This window comes from Antedon mediterranea, chromosome 3, assembly GCF_964355755.1.
Source record: "Antedon mediterranea chromosome 3, ecAntMedi1.1, whole genome shotgun sequence".
Classification (NCBI taxonomy): domain Eukaryota; kingdom Metazoa; phylum Echinodermata; class Crinoidea; order Comatulida; family Antedonidae; genus Antedon; species Antedon mediterranea.
The window spans coordinates 32339414-32362086 of NC_092672.1; the positions used below are offsets into that span (position 1 = coordinate 32339414).

The 22673-nt window shown below is 33.4% G+C and overlaps 1 protein-coding gene across 2 annotated transcripts; it reads right to left on the reverse strand.

Annotated features, from left to right (window-relative positions):
• Positions 1 to 653: 653 nt before the first annotated feature.
• Positions 654 to 21597, reverse strand: LOC140043874 (integrin-linked kinase-associated serine/threonine phosphatase 2C-like). Of its 2 annotated transcripts, XM_072088351.1 has the most exons (9): positions 21440 to 21597; positions 19060 to 19266; positions 18185 to 18302; positions 17471 to 17671; positions 16710 to 16797; positions 3169 to 3290; positions 2438 to 2557; positions 2155 to 2236; positions 654 to 2069 (listed from the first exon to the last, which is right to left on the reverse strand). In XM_072088351.1, exons 1-9 carry the CDS (start codon positions 21474 to 21476, stop codon positions 1932 to 1934), a joined length of 1113 nt encoding a protein of 370 aa, XP_071944452.1. In that variant the 5' UTR covers positions 21477 to 21597; the 3' UTR covers positions 654 to 1931. The 2 variants fall into 2 exon arrangements, with proteins under 2 accessions (XP_071944452.1, XP_071944453.1); XM_072088352.1 differs by lacking the exon at positions 2155 to 2236.
• Positions 21598 to 22673: the final 1076 nt, after the last annotated feature.

Here is a 22673-nt window from a genome sequence, read left to right on the forward strand (position 1 = left end):
TAGGGGATAGGGAAAACCAATTCACGTTTTTTTTTACTTGGAGTTGTGTTATGATGATTAAAATTTGCCGAGCCTTACTTTAATAACTACTTCTCATAGTAGTTGATAAATCGAGTCGATAACAATGAAATCATCATGCCAGAATCCAATATGGCGTCCAATTTGGCGGAAAAAACAGGGTATTGCTAAACCCCCGCAAACTCTTGCAAACCTAAAAAAAAACATAGCAAACCCCACCGAACCAACATAAAAGTGATTGAATCATGTAGTGTACGACCCACTGGGTATATCCATGTAAAAAAAAATTAAATTTCTACTGTTAACTACTTATTTTTGGGGTAAAACATAATTTTCCTATACTTTTTTCCCGCAAATGTGTATAATTGTTCTGCACCCAGGCTAATCTGATTTTCCACTAGTAGGCGAAATTGTTCGCGATCGAATCGAAAACGTCAGCTTATACGCACGCATGCGTATTTAAGTTTCCATCTTCCAAATCCTTCATGCTCTAATAAGACTGTTTTCTCTCTGTCATGGAGAAAGAAGTATGTTCCAATTTACTTCTCCATTGGGTGGTATGAGATGATTGGACTTGAACAAAAGGCAACACTCCATATTATAAAATACAACTAATTTTACGATTTTAAGCCATTTTATTTGTTCCTTTATTTCATTATTCTGACACCGGCTGTCTTCAGGTCTATTTAGAGGTTTTTTTTCAGATTCAATTGAATTAAAATCTTCAATAATTATGTTCAATAAATATGTATATTATGTACAAAGTACGATAGGCCCGCAAGGTCAAACTTAAGTTATAACTACTTCTTAAAAAAAAGAATTAAAATAGTTAAAAGTTCAGTTACAACGATTCATAGAAATATTTCCAATTCTTCACATTTCTTATTACCTGGGGTGGCACAAAAACGTCCACAAGTCACAATGCTTTTTGATTCTCAAGAAAATCGTTGTTTTTGGTCACAAAACTCTCTACCTTACATATGGGCCGAAATATTAATTAGCACGCCCTCTGTCGCATTTTATCGGGTGGTGACACGAAATATCTACTCATTATCGGGAGAGCTAAAAGGTCTCAATGAATACAAAACCAAAATTATCACGTCATCGAATAAAAAAACTTAGGATTAATTAGGATTGTTTACAACTCATCACGGTTGAGAAGGTGTTTTGACACGGATCGCGAGGAAGTTTTATGATTATGCATACAGAGTAGCCAAACAAGCGCATTGCATTATGGGATATGTTTTGATTGAAAACTTTGACTGGAAGTCAAAGTTATTTTTTGAACAAAAAAAAATTTTTTTTGTGACTAATTTTTGGTGAAAGTTAACTATTATGACACTTCAAAATGACCCACTTTTTTTCGAAATTAAAAAATAAAAATTTTTTTTGGAATTAGTCAAAGGGACAAAACATCTTTAAAAACTCCAGATATCGATGATGTGAAAGTACTTAAAGGTAATGTTACATTCTGAAGAGGTATAGTGAATTCAGTAAGTTTTTGAAAAATGTTTGAATTGTTATTTAGAAAATGATTACTTCAACCATTCAATATTTAAAAAGTGCATTTGAACTTCACCAAATATCAAATAACTTTTTAAAGAACCTCTGTGGTCTAGTTGTTAAGGCACTTTTTCTATAAGCGACAAGATGTGGTTTGAATCCAACCAGAGGACTCGGAGCTATTAATTGATATCGATTTAAGTTATGTAACTATTTTGTGCATGGCAATTAACCTTTATTGATTTAAATTTAAATAACTTTTTAAAGAACCTATGTGGTCTAGTTAAGGCACTCTTCCTATAAGCGACAAGATGTGGGTTTGAAACCAAACTGGGAACTCAAAGCTATATCATTTAGATATGTAACTATTTGTGCAAATTGTGATTAACCTTTATTGACTTAATAAAAAACTATGTCGTTATACTAACAAGCATAACAGTAACATTATCCGAACTACCGCGTCTGATAGCCTCCGCAGCCAATCGGCTGCAAGCAACTTCAAGCTTAGCGTCAATGTTTTCAGTTTTATTATCTCCCGTATCGTCAGTCTGAAAGAAAGAAATGGACATAAACATTGATTTACCAACATCAGATATTTAACAAGAAAATTGGAGACATAAGACAAAGTTTAACCTTCAATATATTGTTAATGAATTCCAGAGCGCCCTCTATAGTGAATCCTTTCCATAAGCCATCACAGGCCAGTAGTAAAAATCTATAAAAAGATTTAAAAAGTTTTTGTAGTGGCAAAAAAAATTAATTACAGTACTTTTTGAAAGGAAAGGGAACATTTGTTAAAAATAAACATTTTTTAAACAAGGAAAGAGGTGTACAGTACACACAACTTTATAAACAAAACATAAGAGTGTTTAAAATTATGGTCACAGTTTAGTGCGTACTGCTCCTTCTCACTTACTTATCTTTATCAGTAAGAAGACATTTCTTAACATCAGGAATACAAGTGACTCCACAATGTTTAAATCGGCCATCTCCTATTGAACGAGACACCTCAAGAATTCCCATTATACGTCCATCTCTAAATAAGCAATCAGAAATGTTTTACAAAAAACTTAGATGTTACACTATTTAACTACATGCTTCTCGCGTCATGTCGGTGCTGCCAACTACAGCGCTGTTTTGTCCACAACAGTGGCTGTGCGAGCTAGTACATCAGGGTAACCCCCTACGCCTCTCGAAAGATGTTCTAGGTTCTAAAAAGTGCACATGAGCATTTTGTGTACACTGGACCTACGGTTTGTAGTCCTAATCCACCATAACCATAAAGCGAGTGAGCCTCGAACCTTGCCATAATGCAATAGATTACGGTTCCACTGTCTTAATAACCGCTGGCCACTCACTCCCTAAATGTTTGTATAATATGTTCTTGGTATGATAAGATATTTGTACAACACAACAAGACACATTTCAGGCCTTGTCTTTTGAATATTATAGGTGTGCTACAAATTGCACTCCTCAATACATTCAGGGATGCTGTAGGTGTGCTGTTTGTATTTTGGTGTGTAGAAGTTTACCAAATTTAGGCGTGTTGTAAATCGCACTCCTCAAGGGCAGTTTAGGAGTGAGTTAGGTAAGTGATCGCACTCGCTCGCCTTAAAAGGCTTGACATGTTTTCTAGGCCCAACTTACGTAACTTTGCCTCCAGCCTTCTGAATCCTTATACGTTCCTCATACTGTGTGGGGCTGTGGTCTCTAGACAACGGCAGGAAGTGATCAACTTTAGAGTCTTCATTATAACGACATAACAAAGCCTATCAACATAATAGCATTATTGTGTTTAATTTACAATTATTATGAAGTTTATTAAGCACACAGATATTTATAACAATGATTAATTCCTGTACAAAATAAATTGGTCATTAAGGATCAAACTAATAGTAATACACTGTACAGTATACATTCATTGTTTCATAAATAAAGCCTAGGGAAAAAACAATTTATTTTTAAATTATTTTCTCACATACATTAAGGTATCTATATTATATACTGTTAACTTGTTTATTTTTAAATCGTAATAAGGTACACAGTTAAACCCCTAGTAAGGGAGCTCTTTGGGACCCAACAAATTGTCCCCTGAATAGAGAGTGTCCCCTAAATAGGGGTACCCTAAAACTTAATTAAAAATTAAACACTAATTGATCTGGACTCAAGGAATTGAGATAAATTGAAACTTTAGCAGCCAACGTTTAACAAATGAAAACTGTCAAGTTAGAGAAAGTATCATCATTTTTGGTATCAATAACTATATAATTATTTTTTGGTCTTTTTTTTGATGGAAAAAAAATTGTTTATTTATATAAAAATTGTATGTAGGGCTGGGCTTGGGTAGTGGGGTATAAACATTGTCCTGGAAAGGATTTAAACTATTTGAATGAATATTGTCATGCTTATGAAGTATATATTCTAGGCCTAGTACTATTGCATCATCATATATAAAATCGTTCCCTTTTTTTGGATATTACTAATAATGTAAATGTGGTTTTCAGAATTCTTGTAATAATTGTAGGACTGCCAGTATGCATGGACATATATTAGTCAGATAAGTATGTTAATAATGTTATTAATGTTCCTAAATTGGTAATGAAATCAGACAATAAACAAAGAAACCAAGGTACATCGTGGTAAACTTGGTTTTGTGAAACTATGGGATTTCCACTCCTTCCTGGAAACACGTTTGACATGACACAAAATTTAGTTTTCATACATTCATTCATTTCCTTTGCATTTAGGTAACATAATTTGGCAAATAAAGACCTTTCATACCAAACGACAGTACTTTGAAGACCTTTCAAACCAAACTACAGTACTTTGAAGATCTTTCATACCAAACTACAGTACTTTGAAGACCTTTCAAACCAAACTACAGTACTTGAAGATCTTTCATACCAAACTACAGTACTTGAAGATCTTTCATACCAAACTACAGTACTTGAAGATCTTTCATACCAAACTACAGTACTTGAAGATCTTTCATACCAAACTACAGTACTTGAAGATCTTTCATACCAAACTACAGTACTTGAAGATCTTTCATACCAAACTACAGTACTTTGAAGATCTTTCATAGTACTTTGAAGATTCAAGAATATCGCCATCTATTGTTATTAAAGTTGTTTTTAATTTAAAAAATTAACATTTAATTGAAAAACTCTAAGAGATGTATAATTCAAGCCGTGGCAATTGGACAATTTCTACTTCTTATAGTAGAAAAATGTATATTGAACCTGAAAATATTCATTTTTTAAGTGCTGGACTGACAAGCATCATTAGTTTAACAGGAATATTTGAAAACCTGATTGTTATTTTGGCTGTTTGCTGCATTTGTCAACTTCGGAAGAAACCGAATATCTTAATCGTTAACTTGGCCGTCGCCGACTTTTTAAGTGCCGTTTGTAGCTTCTTTTTCATGTTCGCATGGTCATATGAAATGGTTGAGGACATTATATTAATAATGATAACCATAATGACTTGTTCGTTAATATTTGTTCTTGCTGTGAGTATGGAACGCTTCATAGCTATTGCAGCTCCGATAAAATATCGATACATTGTTACCGGAAGAAGATTAGCAATTCTATGTACTTTCTTATGGGTACTGGTCGTGTGCGTAATTGTTAAATTTTGTATAATGACTAGTTATTTCACTGTGAGGCTCAGTCTCGCATTGACTGTCATTGTGGTATTTGTGTATATATTGATGTACTTTATTTTAAAACATTCAACTAACCAACATTCAACGGCTGGATCTGCTAGACAGGCTAGATTACGATCAGTATTTATCACGTTTAGCATTCTGGTGTTTTCTCTGTTCCTGTGTTTGATACCAAACCAGATATTGTTGTTAATTCATTTAGAATGTATGGATTTATCAAATATGTCAAGTTGTTCCTGGAATGATTATTACTATCAGATTACTTTGCCGCTTCTGATGATGAATTCGGCTTTAAATCCCATCGTATACTGGTGGCGCATTCCAGAGCTGAGAGACGGAATCAAACGTGTATCATGCTTCATATTATTATGTTCTGAACCAGAAAATAGAAACAACGAATGTAACCAGGGTGTAGATGAGCAACAGGTGTAAGATATCCAATCTCAAACTTCCAAACAGCAGAGAAATTGACTCTACACAATCAAACTAGTGTGATGTGCCAAATATGGTAGTGATATGACATCATTGTGTCCATATATGGGCACATCACATTTTTTTTGTCACATAAAATTTGATAGCGTAGATAGAGCTTTAACATTCAAATACACTGGACATAAATAGAGATCCTTATCACAACCACCAACCTGGACAAATGAAGAAATTAAACCAATCTATTGAATTTTTAAGTTTAAAATTGAAATCTTACTAAGACTGATTATAGACGTAGAGCTAAAATCTAGAAGTAAGAAAGTAACTTCTGTAAAATCCAATTACCAGGCAGGTTTCAGGTGATCGTGCATTTTTCAAATATGGCCCTGTGTTCTCGAATGCTCTTCCAGCACAAATTAGACTGACTGAAACAATAGTTTTGTTTAAACGCCTTTTTAAAACGTATTTATTTCCCAAGTAGTTTTAATATCTGAGACTTCTATATTTTTATATTTTTTAATATTCCTATTTGCATATTATCTCACAATGGTTAAACTGTTACTACAAAATGAATATCCTGAAACAAGACCGATCATTGTGCAAAGACCTAGTTTTCACGAAAATGAAAAAATAATAATAACAGGTTTATGAATCTATTCTGCAAAAAGAGCCAAGCTCAAATTATTATTATTATTATTAAATTATTATTATTGCATAAACAAATAAAGACATACACACTATGTATTTATTTGTAATGTCAGTAATTTTTTTTTTCTCTTTTGTGGGGGAAACCCACATTTATTTCCAATTTCAATAATGTCTAAAAAGATAATCATACCATATTAATATTATATTATGTCAGCAATTTATGTTTATCACTTTGTATGTATTTTTTATAATTTTTCCTAATAAATTCAAAATGTTTGGAGAAAATTTAGTACCAGCAGTTTAATACCAAGTTTCTGTTAAATAATTAAACACTGATTTTTCTTTATTGTTGGTAATTAAATTGCGCATGAACCTGAAATAATATTACATGGTACAAAAAGATCCCAATGTTAAAGTTTAAAGCCTCTTAAAGTAAATATCTATAACTTGTTTCATCTAGAATAACATCATTAAAGATACCTTTTCTTAAAACTGGTGATCTAATCTAAAATGAAACTATATATACATTGTGTCAACTTGTTTTCTGTGAATCGTGGAAGTTCCATGATTTCAACAAACCAAGTTTGACGTTAACAACATTAAATTTAATGTACGATATTTTGGTTATAGAATATAAAGAAGCATTCCTGGAATTATTATACCAATTATCTGCTGTGCAGATTTGTAAGTCAGTCCATTTCTGAAACCTATACATAATATAATATTTGTTATCTATCAACATAGTAAACACTCCTAACAGATGGATTACTCAAGCTACAATTGGACAGAGTATCCTTATTATTCTTGGGAAAATATTCATTTTTTGAGTGCCGGTTTGACAAGCATCATCAGTGTTGCCGGTATATTGGAAAACCTGCTTCTTATATTTGCTGTGTGCTCTATCCGTCAACTAAGAAAGAAATCTAATGTCTTACTTGTTAATCTTGCTGTCATAGATTTTTTAAGTGCGCTTTCAAGCTTTATTGTTTTATTTGCACAGCCATATCAGGAGATTATGGCAATTGTAATGATGATGATAATCATAATGACTTGTTCGTTAGTATTTGTCCTAGCTGTGAGTATGGAACGCTTCATAGCTATTGCCGCTCCGATAAAATATCGATACATTGTTACAGGAAGAAGATTAGCAATACTATGTACTTTCTTATGGGTACTGATTTGTATATATATCTTAACATTTGGACATTCAATCCTACTTGTTCTCTTAAGCTCAGTCTCGCATTGACTATCATTGTGAGGCTCAGTCTCGCATTGACTATCATTGTGAGGCTCAGTCTCGCATTGACTATCATTGTGAGGCTCAGTCTCGCATTGACTATCATTGTGAGGCTCAGTCTCGCATTGACTATCACTGTGAGGCTCAGTCTCGCATTGACTATCATTGTGAGGCTCAGTCTCGCATTGACTATCACTGTGAGGCTCAGTCTCGCATTGACTATCATTGTGAGGCTCAGTCTCGCATTGACTATCATTGTGAGGCTCAGTCTCGCATTGACTATCACTGTGAGGCTCAGTCTCGCATTGACTATCACTGTGAGGCTCAGTCTCGCATTGACTATCATTGTGAGGCTCAGTCTCGCATTGACTATCATTGTGAGGCTCAGTCTTGCATTGACGATCACTGTGAGGCTCAGTCTTGCATTGACTATCATTGTGAGGCTCAGTCTTGCATTGACTATCACTGTGAGGCTCAGTCTTGCATTGACTATCATTGTGAGGCTCAGTCTTGCATTGACTATCACTGTGAGGCTCAGTCTTGCATTGACTATCACTGTAAAGCTCAGTCTTGCATTGACTCTTATTGTGGGATTTGTGTATATTTTGATGTACTTTATTTTAAAATATACAACTAACCAACATTCAACGGCTGCTAAACAGAAACGATTACGATCAGTATTTATTACATTTAGCATTCTGGTCTTTTCTCTGTTTTTGTGTTTGATACCGAATCAACTATTAATGATAATTTGTTATAACGCTGAATATACAGGTACTAAGGATTATTATTTTCAGATTTTTTTACCACTTCTGATGATGAATTCGGCTTTAAATCCCATCGTATACTGGTGGCGCATTCCAGAGTTGAGGAATGGAATCAAACGTGTATCATGCTTCATATTATGTTCTCGTTCTGAACCAGAAAATAGAACAACGAATGTAACCAGGATGTAGATGAGCAACAGGTGTAAGACATCCAATCTCAAACTTCCAAACAGCAGAAAAATTTACTCTACACAATCAAACTACTGTAGTGTGATGTGCCCAAATATGGTAGTGATATGAGATCATCGTGTCCATATATGGGCACATCACATATTTTCGTCACATAAAGTTTGATACTGTAGACAGTGTCATAATAGATTTCATTATCACAACCACAAACTTGAAGAAATCAGAGGAACCAATCTATTGAATTTTTAAGTTTAAAATTGAAATCTTAGTAAGATACTTTCACTGATTATAGAAAATCTAGAATTAATCAAAGTAACTTCTGTACAATCCAATTACCAGGCAGGTTTCAGGTGATCATGCATTTTTTGTTTAGCTCCTAGAAAAGAGTTCATCGAGACATGGGAATGGTGGCAGATAATCTCACAATGGTCTGTTATTACAAAATGAATATCCTGAAACAAGACTGAAAAGACTTAGTTTTCACGAAAATGAAAAAAATAACAATAACAGGTTTATGGATCTATTCTGCAAAAAGAGCCAAGCTCAAATTATTATACTGTAGACACTAATAAGTTTTTTTCTCCTTTGTGGGGGAAACCCACAGTTATTTCAAATTTCATTAATGTCTAAAACAATAATACGATATTAATTATTAATATATTATAATGTCAGCAATTTATGTTTATCACTTTGTATGTAGTTTTTATAATGTAGTTTTTCTTGATAAATTAAAAATGTTTAGAGATAATTTAGTACCAGCAGTTTAATACCAAGTTTCTATTATATAATTAAAAACTCGATTTTTCTTGATTGTTGGTAATTAAATTGCGCATTAACCTATAAATAATATAGTCACATGGTATAAAACGAGCAACGATCCCAATGTTAAAGTTTAAAGCCTCTTAAAGTAAATATCTATTACTTGTTTCATCTAGAATAACATAATTAAACATTAGCTTTTCTGAAATTGGTGATTTAAACAGACAATATAAAAGAAACCCAGTATAAATTGCGGTAAATTTGGTTTTGTGAAATCGTGGAAACAAGTAACTATTTTCATTTCAATGGACTGATCATGTACCTATAAATGTCATTGAATTGTAGAGAACTTGGAAAAATAAGCATTCTGGTATACTGATTACAATCTATTTTTCAGATGCGAGTAGATTTATTGTAGTCAATTGTTTTTCTGGGACTTCTACATCATTCAATAAAAATAGTTTATCTGATAAAGGTGAACACCTTTTGACAGATGGATAACTCCAGTTACTATAATTGGACACAATCAACGAATGATTTTTCTATTAATTTTGTAGATGATAATTTTATCATTGTTTGCATGACTAGCATCATTAGCGCTGCAGGAATATTCGAAAACCTGATTGTTATTTTAGCCGTTTGCTGTATTCGTCAACTAAGGAAGAAATCTAATGTTTTAATTGTTAACTTGGCAGTCGCTGATTTTTTAAGTGCCATTTTCAGTTTTTATTTTTTTTTTGCATCTTTAAAATTCTATTGGTTTCTTGCGAACGTTGTATTAATGATGATAACCATAATGACTTGTTCGTTAATATTTGTTCTTGCTGTGAGTATGGAACGCTTCATAGCTATTGCAGCTCCAATAAAATATCGATACATTGTTACAGGAAGAAGATTAGCAATACTATGTACTTTCTTATGGGTGTCGGTCTCCTCCTGCGTAATCTTTCAATTTTTTACTACAACTATTTTTTTTGCTGTAAAGCTCAGTCTTGCATTGACTCTTATTGTGGTATTTGTGTATATATTGATGTACTTTATTTTAAAACATTCAACTAACCAACATTCAACAGCTGCTAAACAGAAGCGATTACGATCAGTATTTATCACGTTTAGCATTCTGGTCTTTTCTCTGTTCCTGTGTTTATTGCCAAACCAGATATTGTTGTTAATACATTTTAAACTTGAATTTATATCTTTTGAATTGGACTCTTGCTACTGGAAAGGATATTGTTATCGGATTACTTTACCGCTTCTCATGATGAATTCTGCTTTAAATCCCATCGTTTACTGGTGGCGCATTCCAGAGTTACGGGACGGAATCAAACGCGTATTATATTTTGTGTGTTGTCGTTCTGTAGCAGGAAATAGAAACGACGAGGAGAACCAGACAGATGAGCAACATGTGTAAAGTGTGTTTCGTTTTCCCGACGATTTATGCACCAATCATTTTACTCGATATGAGAGTAGCCGCGTCGTAAAAAGGAAAAGTTGCTGCTGCTGTAGCTTAATTTGACCTGAATTAGAGCTGAACCGAAGCAGGTGCGGAAGACCCTTTAGATACCCAAGCTCAATCTTTCGAAGCAAAAAAATATGTATATAACACCAGTAATTATAAACATTGTTGTGGAACTCTAAGCGCTGTACATAATATACTCAGGTCATATTTGGATCAAACACGTATGGAAACATACGCTCATAATGCAGATAGTAATCTGTGTCTTGTATATTGATAATAATTGTGTACACAAGGGTGGAGAGAGGCAAACAGAAGTAAAATACCTTGCCTAAGGATACAAGCAATGCAGAGAGAGTTTGACTCGAACCCACAATCATTAGCCCATCATCCAACAAAGCCATAATAAATAAATTCTGACACAATTGTTGAATGCCAATATTTAAAAAATTAATTTACTATTTACCATGTTACATTAGGTTTAGATTTATATATTACCAGAAAAAAAGTGATTAAATGTGGTGTTTTAAGACAACAATTGTAGTTGTCGTTCTTGTTATCCTTTTTAAAGTTTTTTTATTATATATTTAGGCAAATTGCCAAGGATAACCATAAGCAAATTCATTCACTATCCTTCTTAAAGGTGGCAATCCTGTTCACAAGACAAACATATACACAAGATGCTCTACATAAACAAAGTCTTATTACAAGTCTTTGGGAGTGGAGTTGTAATTTCTTATTAGAAAAATCCTGACATATGACAGGACTTGAACCCAGGACACTTGAATTGGTAGCCAAGCATCATAACCACCAAGCCACAACTCCACTTTTCTTTGTGACAAGGAACATTGTTTTCTTCTAATACAGGATCTCCAATAATGGTTTTTAAACTAAGTCATGTATTGATATACATATCAATACATGTATTGATTATTTTGCCATTAATGACATTAATAAATGTGCTTGTTCTTGAATTATACCAGCAGTTCTATTACTGGATGACTTGGTACCAAGCTTCTATGAAATAATTAAACACTGCCTTTTCTGGAATATTGGTAATAAAATCACACATAATTTATGCATTGTCAGTATAAATAGTATGTATGGTATTTGTAAATGTAAAGTACAAGGACGTCAATGTTAAAGTTTATATCCTCTTTAATAAAGTAATTGAATACCTAGTTTCTTCTAAAATAACTTCATTAAATATTGAATCAGATAATATATTTAGGAAACCCTGTACATATTGCGGCAAACTAGGTTGTGAAATCATTTGACACAAACACAAACTTTAACTGGAATGATGTGACTATGTTTTTGAAACATGCAGCCTACAGTATTTGGGTTTAGAACTTGGTGAATAGGCATTGCTGGTAATTTTATACCAATGACTTATTTTGCAGATTTGTGATATTACAAGTCTTTCTGGAAACTCTACATTTTTAAAAACTTTATCTATAAATCGACAAAGTTAACATTGATGGATAGTTCAAGCCAAACTTGGTTGTTGGAGTATAATAATTCTTTACTTAATCGCTCTGAATATAATGATATTGATATTAATTTTATCAGTGCTTGCATGACAAGCATTATTAGTGTGGCAGGAATATTTGAAAACCTGATTGTTATTTTGGCCGTTTGCTGTATTCGTCAACTACGAAGGAAATCAAATATTTTAATTGTCAACTTGGCCGTCGCTGATTTTTTAAGTGCCGTTTTTAATTTATATTTGCTTTTTGCATGGCAGTATTCATTTGGGTTTATTGTAAACATTGTATTAATAATGATAATCATAATGATATTTTCGTTAGTATTTGTCCTAGCTGTGAGTATGGAACGCTTCATAGCTATTGCTGCCCCAATAAAATACCGATACATTGTTACAGGAAGAAGATTAGCAATACTATGTACTTTCTTATGGGTATCGGTTTTGTACGTTGTAATTGTTCAATTCTTCAAACCGTCTATTTTTGTTGTAAAGCTCAGTTTTACATTGACTATCATTGTGGGAATTGTGTATATTTTGATGTACTTTGTTTTAAAATATGCAACTAACCGTGGACACTCATCAGCCGGATGTGCTAAACAGAAACGATTACGATCAGTATTTATCACATTTAGCATTCTGCTCTTTTCTCTGTTCCTGTGTTTGATACCAAACCAGATATTGCTGTTAACTCATTTAAAATATAGAAATTTAACTTATATGTTCTATAGTTGTTACTGGGAGGGACATTGCTATAATATTTCTTTACCGCTTCTGATGATGAATTCTGCTTTAAATCCCATCGTATACTGGTGGCGTATTCCAGAGTTGAGGAATGGAATCAAACGCGTATTATATTTTGTGTGTTGTCGTTATTTACCAGAAAATGGAAACAACGAAGGGGGTCAAACTGCTGAAACCTATGAACTCTGAACTTTGCTTACAACTTAAAAATACACTGTATATATAAATATAAATAATTATCTGTTGTCCTTAAGTGGAAAACATCTGTCCTGATTCAGGGGAAAAAATGATTGGTAGGCCTAAGCATTTCTTGTGAACACTCATTTGAACTGGCTAGAGAGAGGCCTACATACAGTACAGACCAAAATACAGGGACTATACCCAGGGATATGACTGTTCTTTGTGAAAGCAGACATAAAGTAGAGGGTGGGACTATATACTAGAAGTGGGATTACACCCAAGGATATGGTATTAACATTAAAATTCCAGGCATAAAAACACTCGTTATCTGGACTAGTAACATGTCATTAGCCATATAACAAATTCTGACCATACTTATCGTATGTCATTATTTAAACAAGATATATTTCTTACAAAAAACGACTTTTTGACGTAACAGTTTTAATTATTGTTCTTTCTTCATTAAATTATGTTTTTTTATAAAATTGATATTCTATTTAATAATTTAAATAAATTAAATAATGATTTATTATCATTTATTATCATTTATTTTTGTCAATCAGTAGGCTAACATTTAGTGTAACCTAAAATATAGTCTGAAATGCTCTATTTAATCATAAAGCAGGGCCTATTAAATATTACATTATTAAATACATATTGTTTTGAGAATGTAGATTATGATTGGATTCAGTGTCTTTCTGTAGTTGATTTAGCTTCTATATAAATTTACTTAATGGTAAAATTTGGTAAATCGCGTATAACTTTCAAAATGCTTACTCAATGGTACTGTATAGTAAAGTTTGTAGTTATTTTTGGTACCTAATGTAACCTTCTTTACTAATTAAGTTTAGTTATTGACGAATAAAATGAATTTAGGATAAACGATTTGCCCTGAAAAGGGATGTTTTCCAAATGTGTTATACACTGTCTAATGGTTGTCGATGCTGAAACATACTTGCACGCAATAATACAAGGCTGTATCTATCTCCTTCAACAAAAATTGTTTTAAATTGCTGAAAACCAATTAAACAGCTCGAGTACAGCATCATAATGTTGAAAACAAACCAACTTTATTTAAAAAGTACTATTTTAATAGATTTAATATACGTTTATACAAACATATTTTTTGGCGATGAATGGAACATTCCAATTTCAAGTGTCAATTTCCATAGGCGTAATAAATCAGTGCCCAACAAAAACCAGTACACTGCATTACCAGTCCGAGTTTACAAATTCTCATTCCTGTCAAGCCGTAGTACTATAGGTTTCGCGTGATAAAGTTTCCTAATTCTTTTCATCCTCTTGAATATAACTGCCCAAAGGCACGTCGCAAAAATTCATTTACTATTTAGCATGTTAGGTTTGAATTTATGTGGTATCAGAAAACAAGCCATTAATGTGGTGTTTTGAAACAACAATTGTACCAGCAGTTTATTACTGAATAACATGGTACCAAGTTCATATTACAGTTCTACACCATTAAAAATTGATGATAGAATATTGTTAATCAAATACTTTATGCATTAGCCTATAAATAGTACGGTACATTGGTAAAATGTACAAGGATGCCAATGTTAAAGTTTATAGCCTCTTTAATAAAGTAATTGAATACCTAGTTTCTTTTAAAATAACTTCATTAAACACTGAATCTGACAATATATAAAGGAAACCATGTACACATTGCGGCAAACTTGGTTGTGAAATCGTGGAAACAAGTTTGGCATGCAACAATCTTTAACTGGAATAATACATGGTGTGATTATTTTTTTTGCAACAGCCTACAGCATTTAGTTAAAAACTTGGCAAATGAGCATTGCTGGTACCAATAATCTATTTTTGTATTTCTGAAACCTTCTCTAAATTATTTAAAATTTAATCTATAAATCGACAAAATGAACAGAGATGGATAACTCAAGCAAGGACTATGATTATTTTGATGATATTAATGTTATCTCTGTTTTTGTTACTGGCATCATTAGTGTGGCAGGAATATTTGAAAACCTGATTGTTATTTTGGCTGTTTGCTGTATTCGTCAACTACGGAAGAAATCTAATGTTTTAATTGTTAACTTGGCAGTTGCTGATTTTTTGGGTGCCTTTGTTAGTTTATATTTTCTTTTTTTATGGCCAGATGGGTTTATTGCAATCATTGTATTAATAATGATAATCATAATGACTTGTTCGTTAGTATTTGTCCTAGCTGTGAGTATGGAACGCTTCGTAATTATTGCTGCTCCGATAAAATACCGATACATTGTTACAGGAAGAAGATTAGCAATACTATGTACTTTCTTATGGGTATCTGTTTTGTGTGTTGTAATCGTTCAATTTTGGATATATACTATGTATGTTGTAAAGCTGAGCCTCACATTGACAATCATTGTGGGATTGGTGTATATCTTAATGTACTTTATTTTAAAATATGCAACTAACCAAAGACATTTGGTGGCAAGATCTGCTAAACAGAAACGATTACGATCAGTATTTATCACATTTAGCATTCTGGTCTTTTCTCTGTTCCTGTGTTTGATACCAAACCAGATATTGATGTTGACTCATTTAGAATTTCACCATTTATCTATTATGTTCTACAGTTGCTACTGGGAGGGACATTGCTATAATATTACTTTACCGCTTCTGATGATGAATTCTGCTTTAAATCCCATCGTATACTGGTGGCGTATTCCAGAGTTGAGGAATGGAATCAAACGCGTATTATATTTTGTGTGTTGTCGTTATTTACCAGAAAATGGAAACAACGAAGGGGGTCAAAGTGATGAAACCTATGAACTATGAACTTTGCTTATAACTTAAAAATACAGTGTATATAAATAGAGATAATTATCTATCGTCTCTAAGATTAAGTGGAATCTGTAGCCTGGTGAATACTGGATATGGTTGACTTTTAACATCAGTAATGTAGCCACAAGAAATAAAGTGATCGCAAGAAAAGGGAACAATCTCTGTTCAAGCCACTGGGTTGTCAAAGGCCTCTGTGAAAAAGTGGTCAGATTCAAACCTTACTAACAGTACTGGTGGCTACGGCCCTGCCTATTCTACTTTCAACTACTGTATCTTATTGATACACACCCGCCAAGTTTAATAGCAATAACATGGCTCATTGTGATTTGTTAGGTGATAATCTTTAAGTGGAATGAACCAGTACCAATGGTGGAGTACTTTTGTTTTATGGAATTATGGCAGTCTGAAAACAAGTATATAAAGCTTGGTTTCCACTAGCGACACAATGCAACGACGTATTGACGCTGACGCTGTATTACGTAATCAAAAGTGCGAACCAACATGGCAAAAGTGCTGCAAACACTGCAGGTTTGATTTCACACATGCGGAGGAAAACACAATTATTGGAAGGGCATTTTCTTATGTTGCCATGGTTGGCTTACGTTGTGTCGCTAGTGGGAACCAAGCTTCATAAACGATTTCTGCTGTTAAATAGATTAATTAAGAATTGAATCACAACAAACCAAAAACACAAAACGCCAAATATGGTTTCTTCTATAGAAACCAAAAATAAAAGGGGTGGAGGAAGACCACCAATATGGTGACCATACTTTTTCTCCATTTCTACAATTAATAGTCAAAATGAATTTATAAAAAATGAGAACCTTACTATCTCCTAAGTTAGCAATATAGAGGGCGCTGTCCACAACGAGAATGCAGATTGCTGTTGATCCATCTTTCCAAATTGGTTTTCTATTAAAAAAAAAAGACAAATTATTTCAACCTTAGTACCAACTCGACTTCGGTTTTTTCATTTTGATAGTCAACAAATATAATTCCTAACTTAAGCCTGTTTTCCTGTCAACTTTAGTCGACGCTACCGTTAACAATAATCGGCGATCTTCTACGTAAACATTGAAATGTTAACGATTTACAGGAAAAGGTACTCGCTATTGTTATCATTTAAACTTAAAACGATCGTCTTTGAACTGTTAACGATCAACAACGATATCGTCGAATAACGTCGACAGGAAAACAGGCTTTAGCCTCCACAAGACTCTGGTATCATATGAATTGGATGGATGGATTTTTCATAATTTTCTAGTTGAAAATTTCAAAACTAGCTAATGTTTACTGGTTTTAATTTTTTTTAGTCTAGCAAAGGTACTTGAGACTTGATCTAATATCTGTAAACTTTTTGTAGAATTAATTAATTAACAAAATTAATTTTCATGCTGTTGGGTTGCTTATTTTGCTCGTTTGATTTTAACAAATACCAAAGGTTTGCTAGTAAATAAAAAAGTAATATCTAGCCTGGTGCATTGCTATTGATACCTCTATCAAAAGGGACTTTTATGGTTCCCTAAGGTGTCCCCTTAATAGGGGATCTACTGTAGATTAATAAAGTATATTAAATAATACACACTGTGCCGATGCCTCTTTAAGAAACTGTTCATCCGTCAATTTGAAAGAATCAATAAGACATCGTTTAACCTCTTTATCCAAACTGGTGACATCTGTTTTCGGAAATTTCTGAATAATATGGCTGTGGAGCTTACTTGCAGCGAACGTTGAAGCTCTAGCGCCCCCATGGCCATCGAACACAGCATAGTAGGCTATCCGTGATCTAAGATAATAAAAGAAACAATAGATAACAAGAAAAGAAGGGGTTATAAGGAGGAATGATAATGGGGAACAATGAGTGTTGAGAAAAGCCAAATCTCAGATGGATCCATGCTCTGCAGGGAGTTTGTAAATGTCCAGCTGTCAATTTTGATTATTTTCAGCCTGAAAGTGAATCCTCCACCAAAAAAACATATCTCATTCAATCTAATTAATGGTAATGTAATTTTCTATTTGGTAAAAGATTTTATAGAAGCTGTACCCTAATTAAGGAATGAAACTCTCCTAAGATTAATAATGGAAAAATCCATTTAGCAGGGTGGATCCGAGTTTTTCTTTTTTTTTTTCTTTTCACACAATAATTTCCAATCTGCTTCATGCTCTTTAAAATTTTGTCCAGCTAATATATTCTTTAAAACATTTTTAAGACACCTAACCCTGTAACATATATTCCCTTTTTTAAAAACACTAGTTGACCCATTCAGAGTGAATAAATGATAATGATGTCGATACTAACATGCTGGATGGGAGGCTATCAAACTGAGAGGTCATGTCATCAATGATCACATGTGCATCCTGCATTTCTTCACGTTCACCTTTCATCTCCTTCATATGACCTTTCAACTTGTGAATCCCTGCAAAAATAAGAATGAATTACTGGTCCAGTCATAGCAGATTATATTTTAAAAAACTAGCCAATGCTCATCCATTTATTTAGACCATCGTTTAGAAATAAGCTTAGAAGATAGAGCAAAAAGTCTTTGGGAATGAAACCATTATATAACAAATATTACAATATCATCAATGGTCAACATGGTAACATGTTGGTAGGTGGTGCTATATTCACAAAAAAAACCTAATTCTTCCCTCCTCCTTTTTCATATGTTGCCATTACACACCTAACCTAAGGATTAAAAGGTAACAAATTAAGTTCACTTGTGAGAATAAGTTCAATAATACAAAATGTTATTTACACTTTATGATATGAAATTATAAAAACCGATCTATTTGTCACTGTATGGCCATGGTATATTGATGAAATAGGTTCACGTTAGCTGCTCATGTGCGCTCAAACAAAAAATAATAATATAGTTTTAAAGAAGAAATAAAGAAACAGCCCCAAACTTCTCCTGGCACCCCCTTTTTCATATGTTGCAATTATATCTAACTGATCGGTGAAATTAAATAAATCTTTTCATTTCTTAATGTATATTTTTACAACACATCACAAATAAACAATCAGTCATTTGGAAAAAAACGACTTATACTGACAGATGTAACGCGCTGAGACAGTTTGCGTGCATGATCGGTCGATTAAAATCTGGTGATGACAATTTTGAGAGAGCGCTGACGAGTCTGAACCACATAATTATTTCTTTCCAGCCTAATTACCATGTTCTAATTTCATTGCCTTTTTATCTGTAGATGCATCTTCTTTTCTTGCAATCGCGCATTCTAATTTTCGTTTTCTTTCCTCTGGTGTTTTCTTGTTGCTTTCTGTAGAAGGTACAACTTGTTCATGTAGTCTGTCTTGTTCTGTCTGATGTGTATTATTATTTGTTGTACTTGTAACAGAACTACAACTAACATTAACTTCAGCTGGAATAAAAAAAAAATCACAATATGTATACATGAAACAGACGACACTAAATAATCTATATATCGTATTTGGACATTGTATCTGGGGCGGATCCAGACATTTTTGAGAGGGGGGGGTCCGCCGATAAAAAGGGCACATCAGATATTGAGTATTTGAGCCACACCCCCCCCCCCCCTCCCATGGTGGGGGTTGTGGCGAAGCGAATTTTGTTACAGGACACACTTAGATGGCCGGAAATGGCACTCTCGCACGCAAAATCCATGATAAATGGCACCTTTCTAGTTCGCCGGAAATGACACTTTATTAGCAGGGATAACGATGCAAAATTAAAAGTTGTTATTTTTCAACCAATTTAAACATTATCTGTTGGTATTTTGTTTCAATATTCCAATAAAGAAAGAATTACGAAAATCTGACTTGTAGTTTTCGAAATATAGGGTCTAAAACATTGCCGAAAATGATCGTTTTTAGCCACGAGCGTTGTAAACAAATTGCGCCATTTTTCGCTAAAATAATTACATATAATTACGTTTTATAGTAATTTCTTTTATATATCAACATTGGAAATATCAATAAAATATGTTATTAAATGTTTATAAAATATATAGAGTTGTTTATTTAACGGAATTCGTACAAATTCATTGCTCTAAATTTGTGTAGTACCGTTCAGTACAGAGTGATCACGTGACTTCTTGGTACACGTACGCGAGAGAAAACATTCCGCTGTGGGTGATTCGCGTCCACCAATCAAATAGCCAGAATCCAAAATCATTCAACCGTGAGCTCTGCCGATCCCGGGAAAGCTCAGCTTTGATTGGCTTACGATGACATCATATCACAAAATGGTGGTTTTGTAGTTGAGCCTCACGTAATTTTCACAAATATTGTTTCAAAAATGAAATAAATGAACCTTCTTTATGGTATGTGTGATTTTTCTTTAAAAGATTTGAATAATAAAGGCTTGATATCGAGAAAAAAACATTTTTTTTGCACTTATAATAAATATTTCTCAGAGAAAAAAGCACATGGCTTGTAGAACTATATTATCTTGGCGTAGGAAGTCAAACAAATCCCAGGTCATGAGAGGCTCAACTACAAGAACAAAGTTGAATAGTGTAGGATGACCGTTCGATGATTTTTGAGTAAACAATCTACCGCGTATGGTCGTACGCGCTAGATAGTACGATATTTTAAATACATTTTTTACATGTTTGGTTGGATGTAATGGAAATAAAAAATAGTTGATCTGATGGAATGATATGTAAATAAACAAATACTCAAAAGAATTATGTTTACAGTTCAATTATTTTCAGAATAATAATACATCAAAATGTGTTTACCAATGGACAAATAATCGCGTCAATGACATAGCGCGCATGGTAACGTACGCGGAGTTGAATCGTAAAAAGTTTACATGCGCCCTCTGTAGTATGTGAAACGATCTATTTTTAGAAGTTTAAGTAGAGATCATCACGCGTCACCACCTCTCACGATGCTCTTTGATCGGCCGCCGTAACTTAACATCGCGCTCATTGTGATAAATTTCTGTTTTTATTTTTGGGGTTAGTGTAGCCTACTCTGTGCATACTAATATACACACAAATATGTCACACGAATAAAATATTGAACCTCTAAAAAAAGGGCACCCTTAAAATTTAGGGGGGGTCCGGACCCCGTGGACCCCCCCCCCCCCTCTGGATCCGCCCCAGTTGTATGGTTTTTTTTATTTTATCTAGCCTATAGGCCTATATAGGCCTATATACTTAATAAATAAAGTATTATTAATAAATAAACACTTATGTTTTGTTATATACTTATAGGCAGAAAAATTTGCATTCAAACACATAATTGTTTAGTTCAAACATCTTTGAAAACTTGATGAACTAACATGTATATCAAAAGTGGACGTGTTGGCCGCTTGTGGAATGTGAGCCGAACGTCCCTGATTCAGGCCTGTATGTATGCCATTTATGTGTGGGCATGTGTTGCGTGAAAAATGAATCAAAACAGAAAGGAGGATTGCCATTTATTTGGCCTAGGCCTGCGCCTAACTAGGCCTAGGCCTTGGCTAGGCTTAAGTATTGATTATTAAAAACCCTACTAGCTAGGCGTCCCTAGCTAGGCCTAGCCTAGGCCTAGTCCCTAGTAAGTTAGTATCAGCTACAACTATACCTCTATCTGGATCTGGCAGATCTGAAAACAAATCCATTTCTGCAAAGCTTTTATTCTTTTTCAATATAAATACAGTAGTAGTAGACCAGTCGTATTTGAGGTATAGGTGTCACTTTTTGCAGAATTTACTTCATCTATTTTAGACAGATTATTACAGTTTGTATCACATTTTCAACAGAGCATGGATGCCCGCCCTCACACGAGCGGATAAGACACACATGTCACCAATCAAATAGAATTACTGTATGAATCATGATTGATAAAATATTTTGCAATTGTAAAAGATAATTTATACAGAAAGGCTTAACAGCAACAACACCATTTTTGTTATTACCTATTGCCGAGTAGGCTGACGCTCAGTAATGTTTTTATGATATAATTAAATTACTATAATTTGAAATACATGTTATATAGGCTAAAATATTAAATTCAATGTTTCTACCAGAAACAAGTTAAATAATACAGTATTGAAATATTAGTATCCTTCGTCATCAACAACGCGCTCGCTAGCGTCCGGTACGTGGAGGCGGAATGTCTAGTCTGCAGTTTTTTACTAAAAATAAATTGCATCAAACAATTAAATATTAAAATAGTATTTAACATGATGTTAACGTGTATAGTTTATAACAAAATGATAAAAACTCTACCGGTCGTCCAGGCTTATATGTGAATGCTGATCGAGTCGTAGCATATATAGGCCTACTTAATTAAGAAGCAATCACCTTCATCTGATAGTTTAAGAACAGTTTTTTTCTCTGTTTAAGAATAGTAACATAATTTCTGTCTTCATTAAACTCCTCAATTATCTTTATTTTTTAATTATTACAAAGAAAATAAGTATAGGCCTAATTGTCTCGGACCTTGAACACAAAATTCGAGATGTGGGCGTACATAATGCTTGTAGATGACGTTAAAACAATCCTTATCCATATATACGAAAGTCCTTCTGATGCTTCTTAAACAGTTCATGGCCCGCTGAGATACTTTGGCGAAGTGTTGGCTTGGTTTACAGTCATTAGTAATTAGTACTCCTAGGTCCTTTATTTTCTCAACTGTTTCCAGTTCAACTTCATCTATTTGGTATTTAAAATGAACATTTGAATGTCCGAAGTGCATCAATCAATATTCCTTTCTTATTAATATCGTATCTTCTCTTATTATTTTTAAAACTTCTTTCAATTTACATATTTCATATTTTCATCTAAAAGGCAAATGTAAATTCTTATCTAATAAT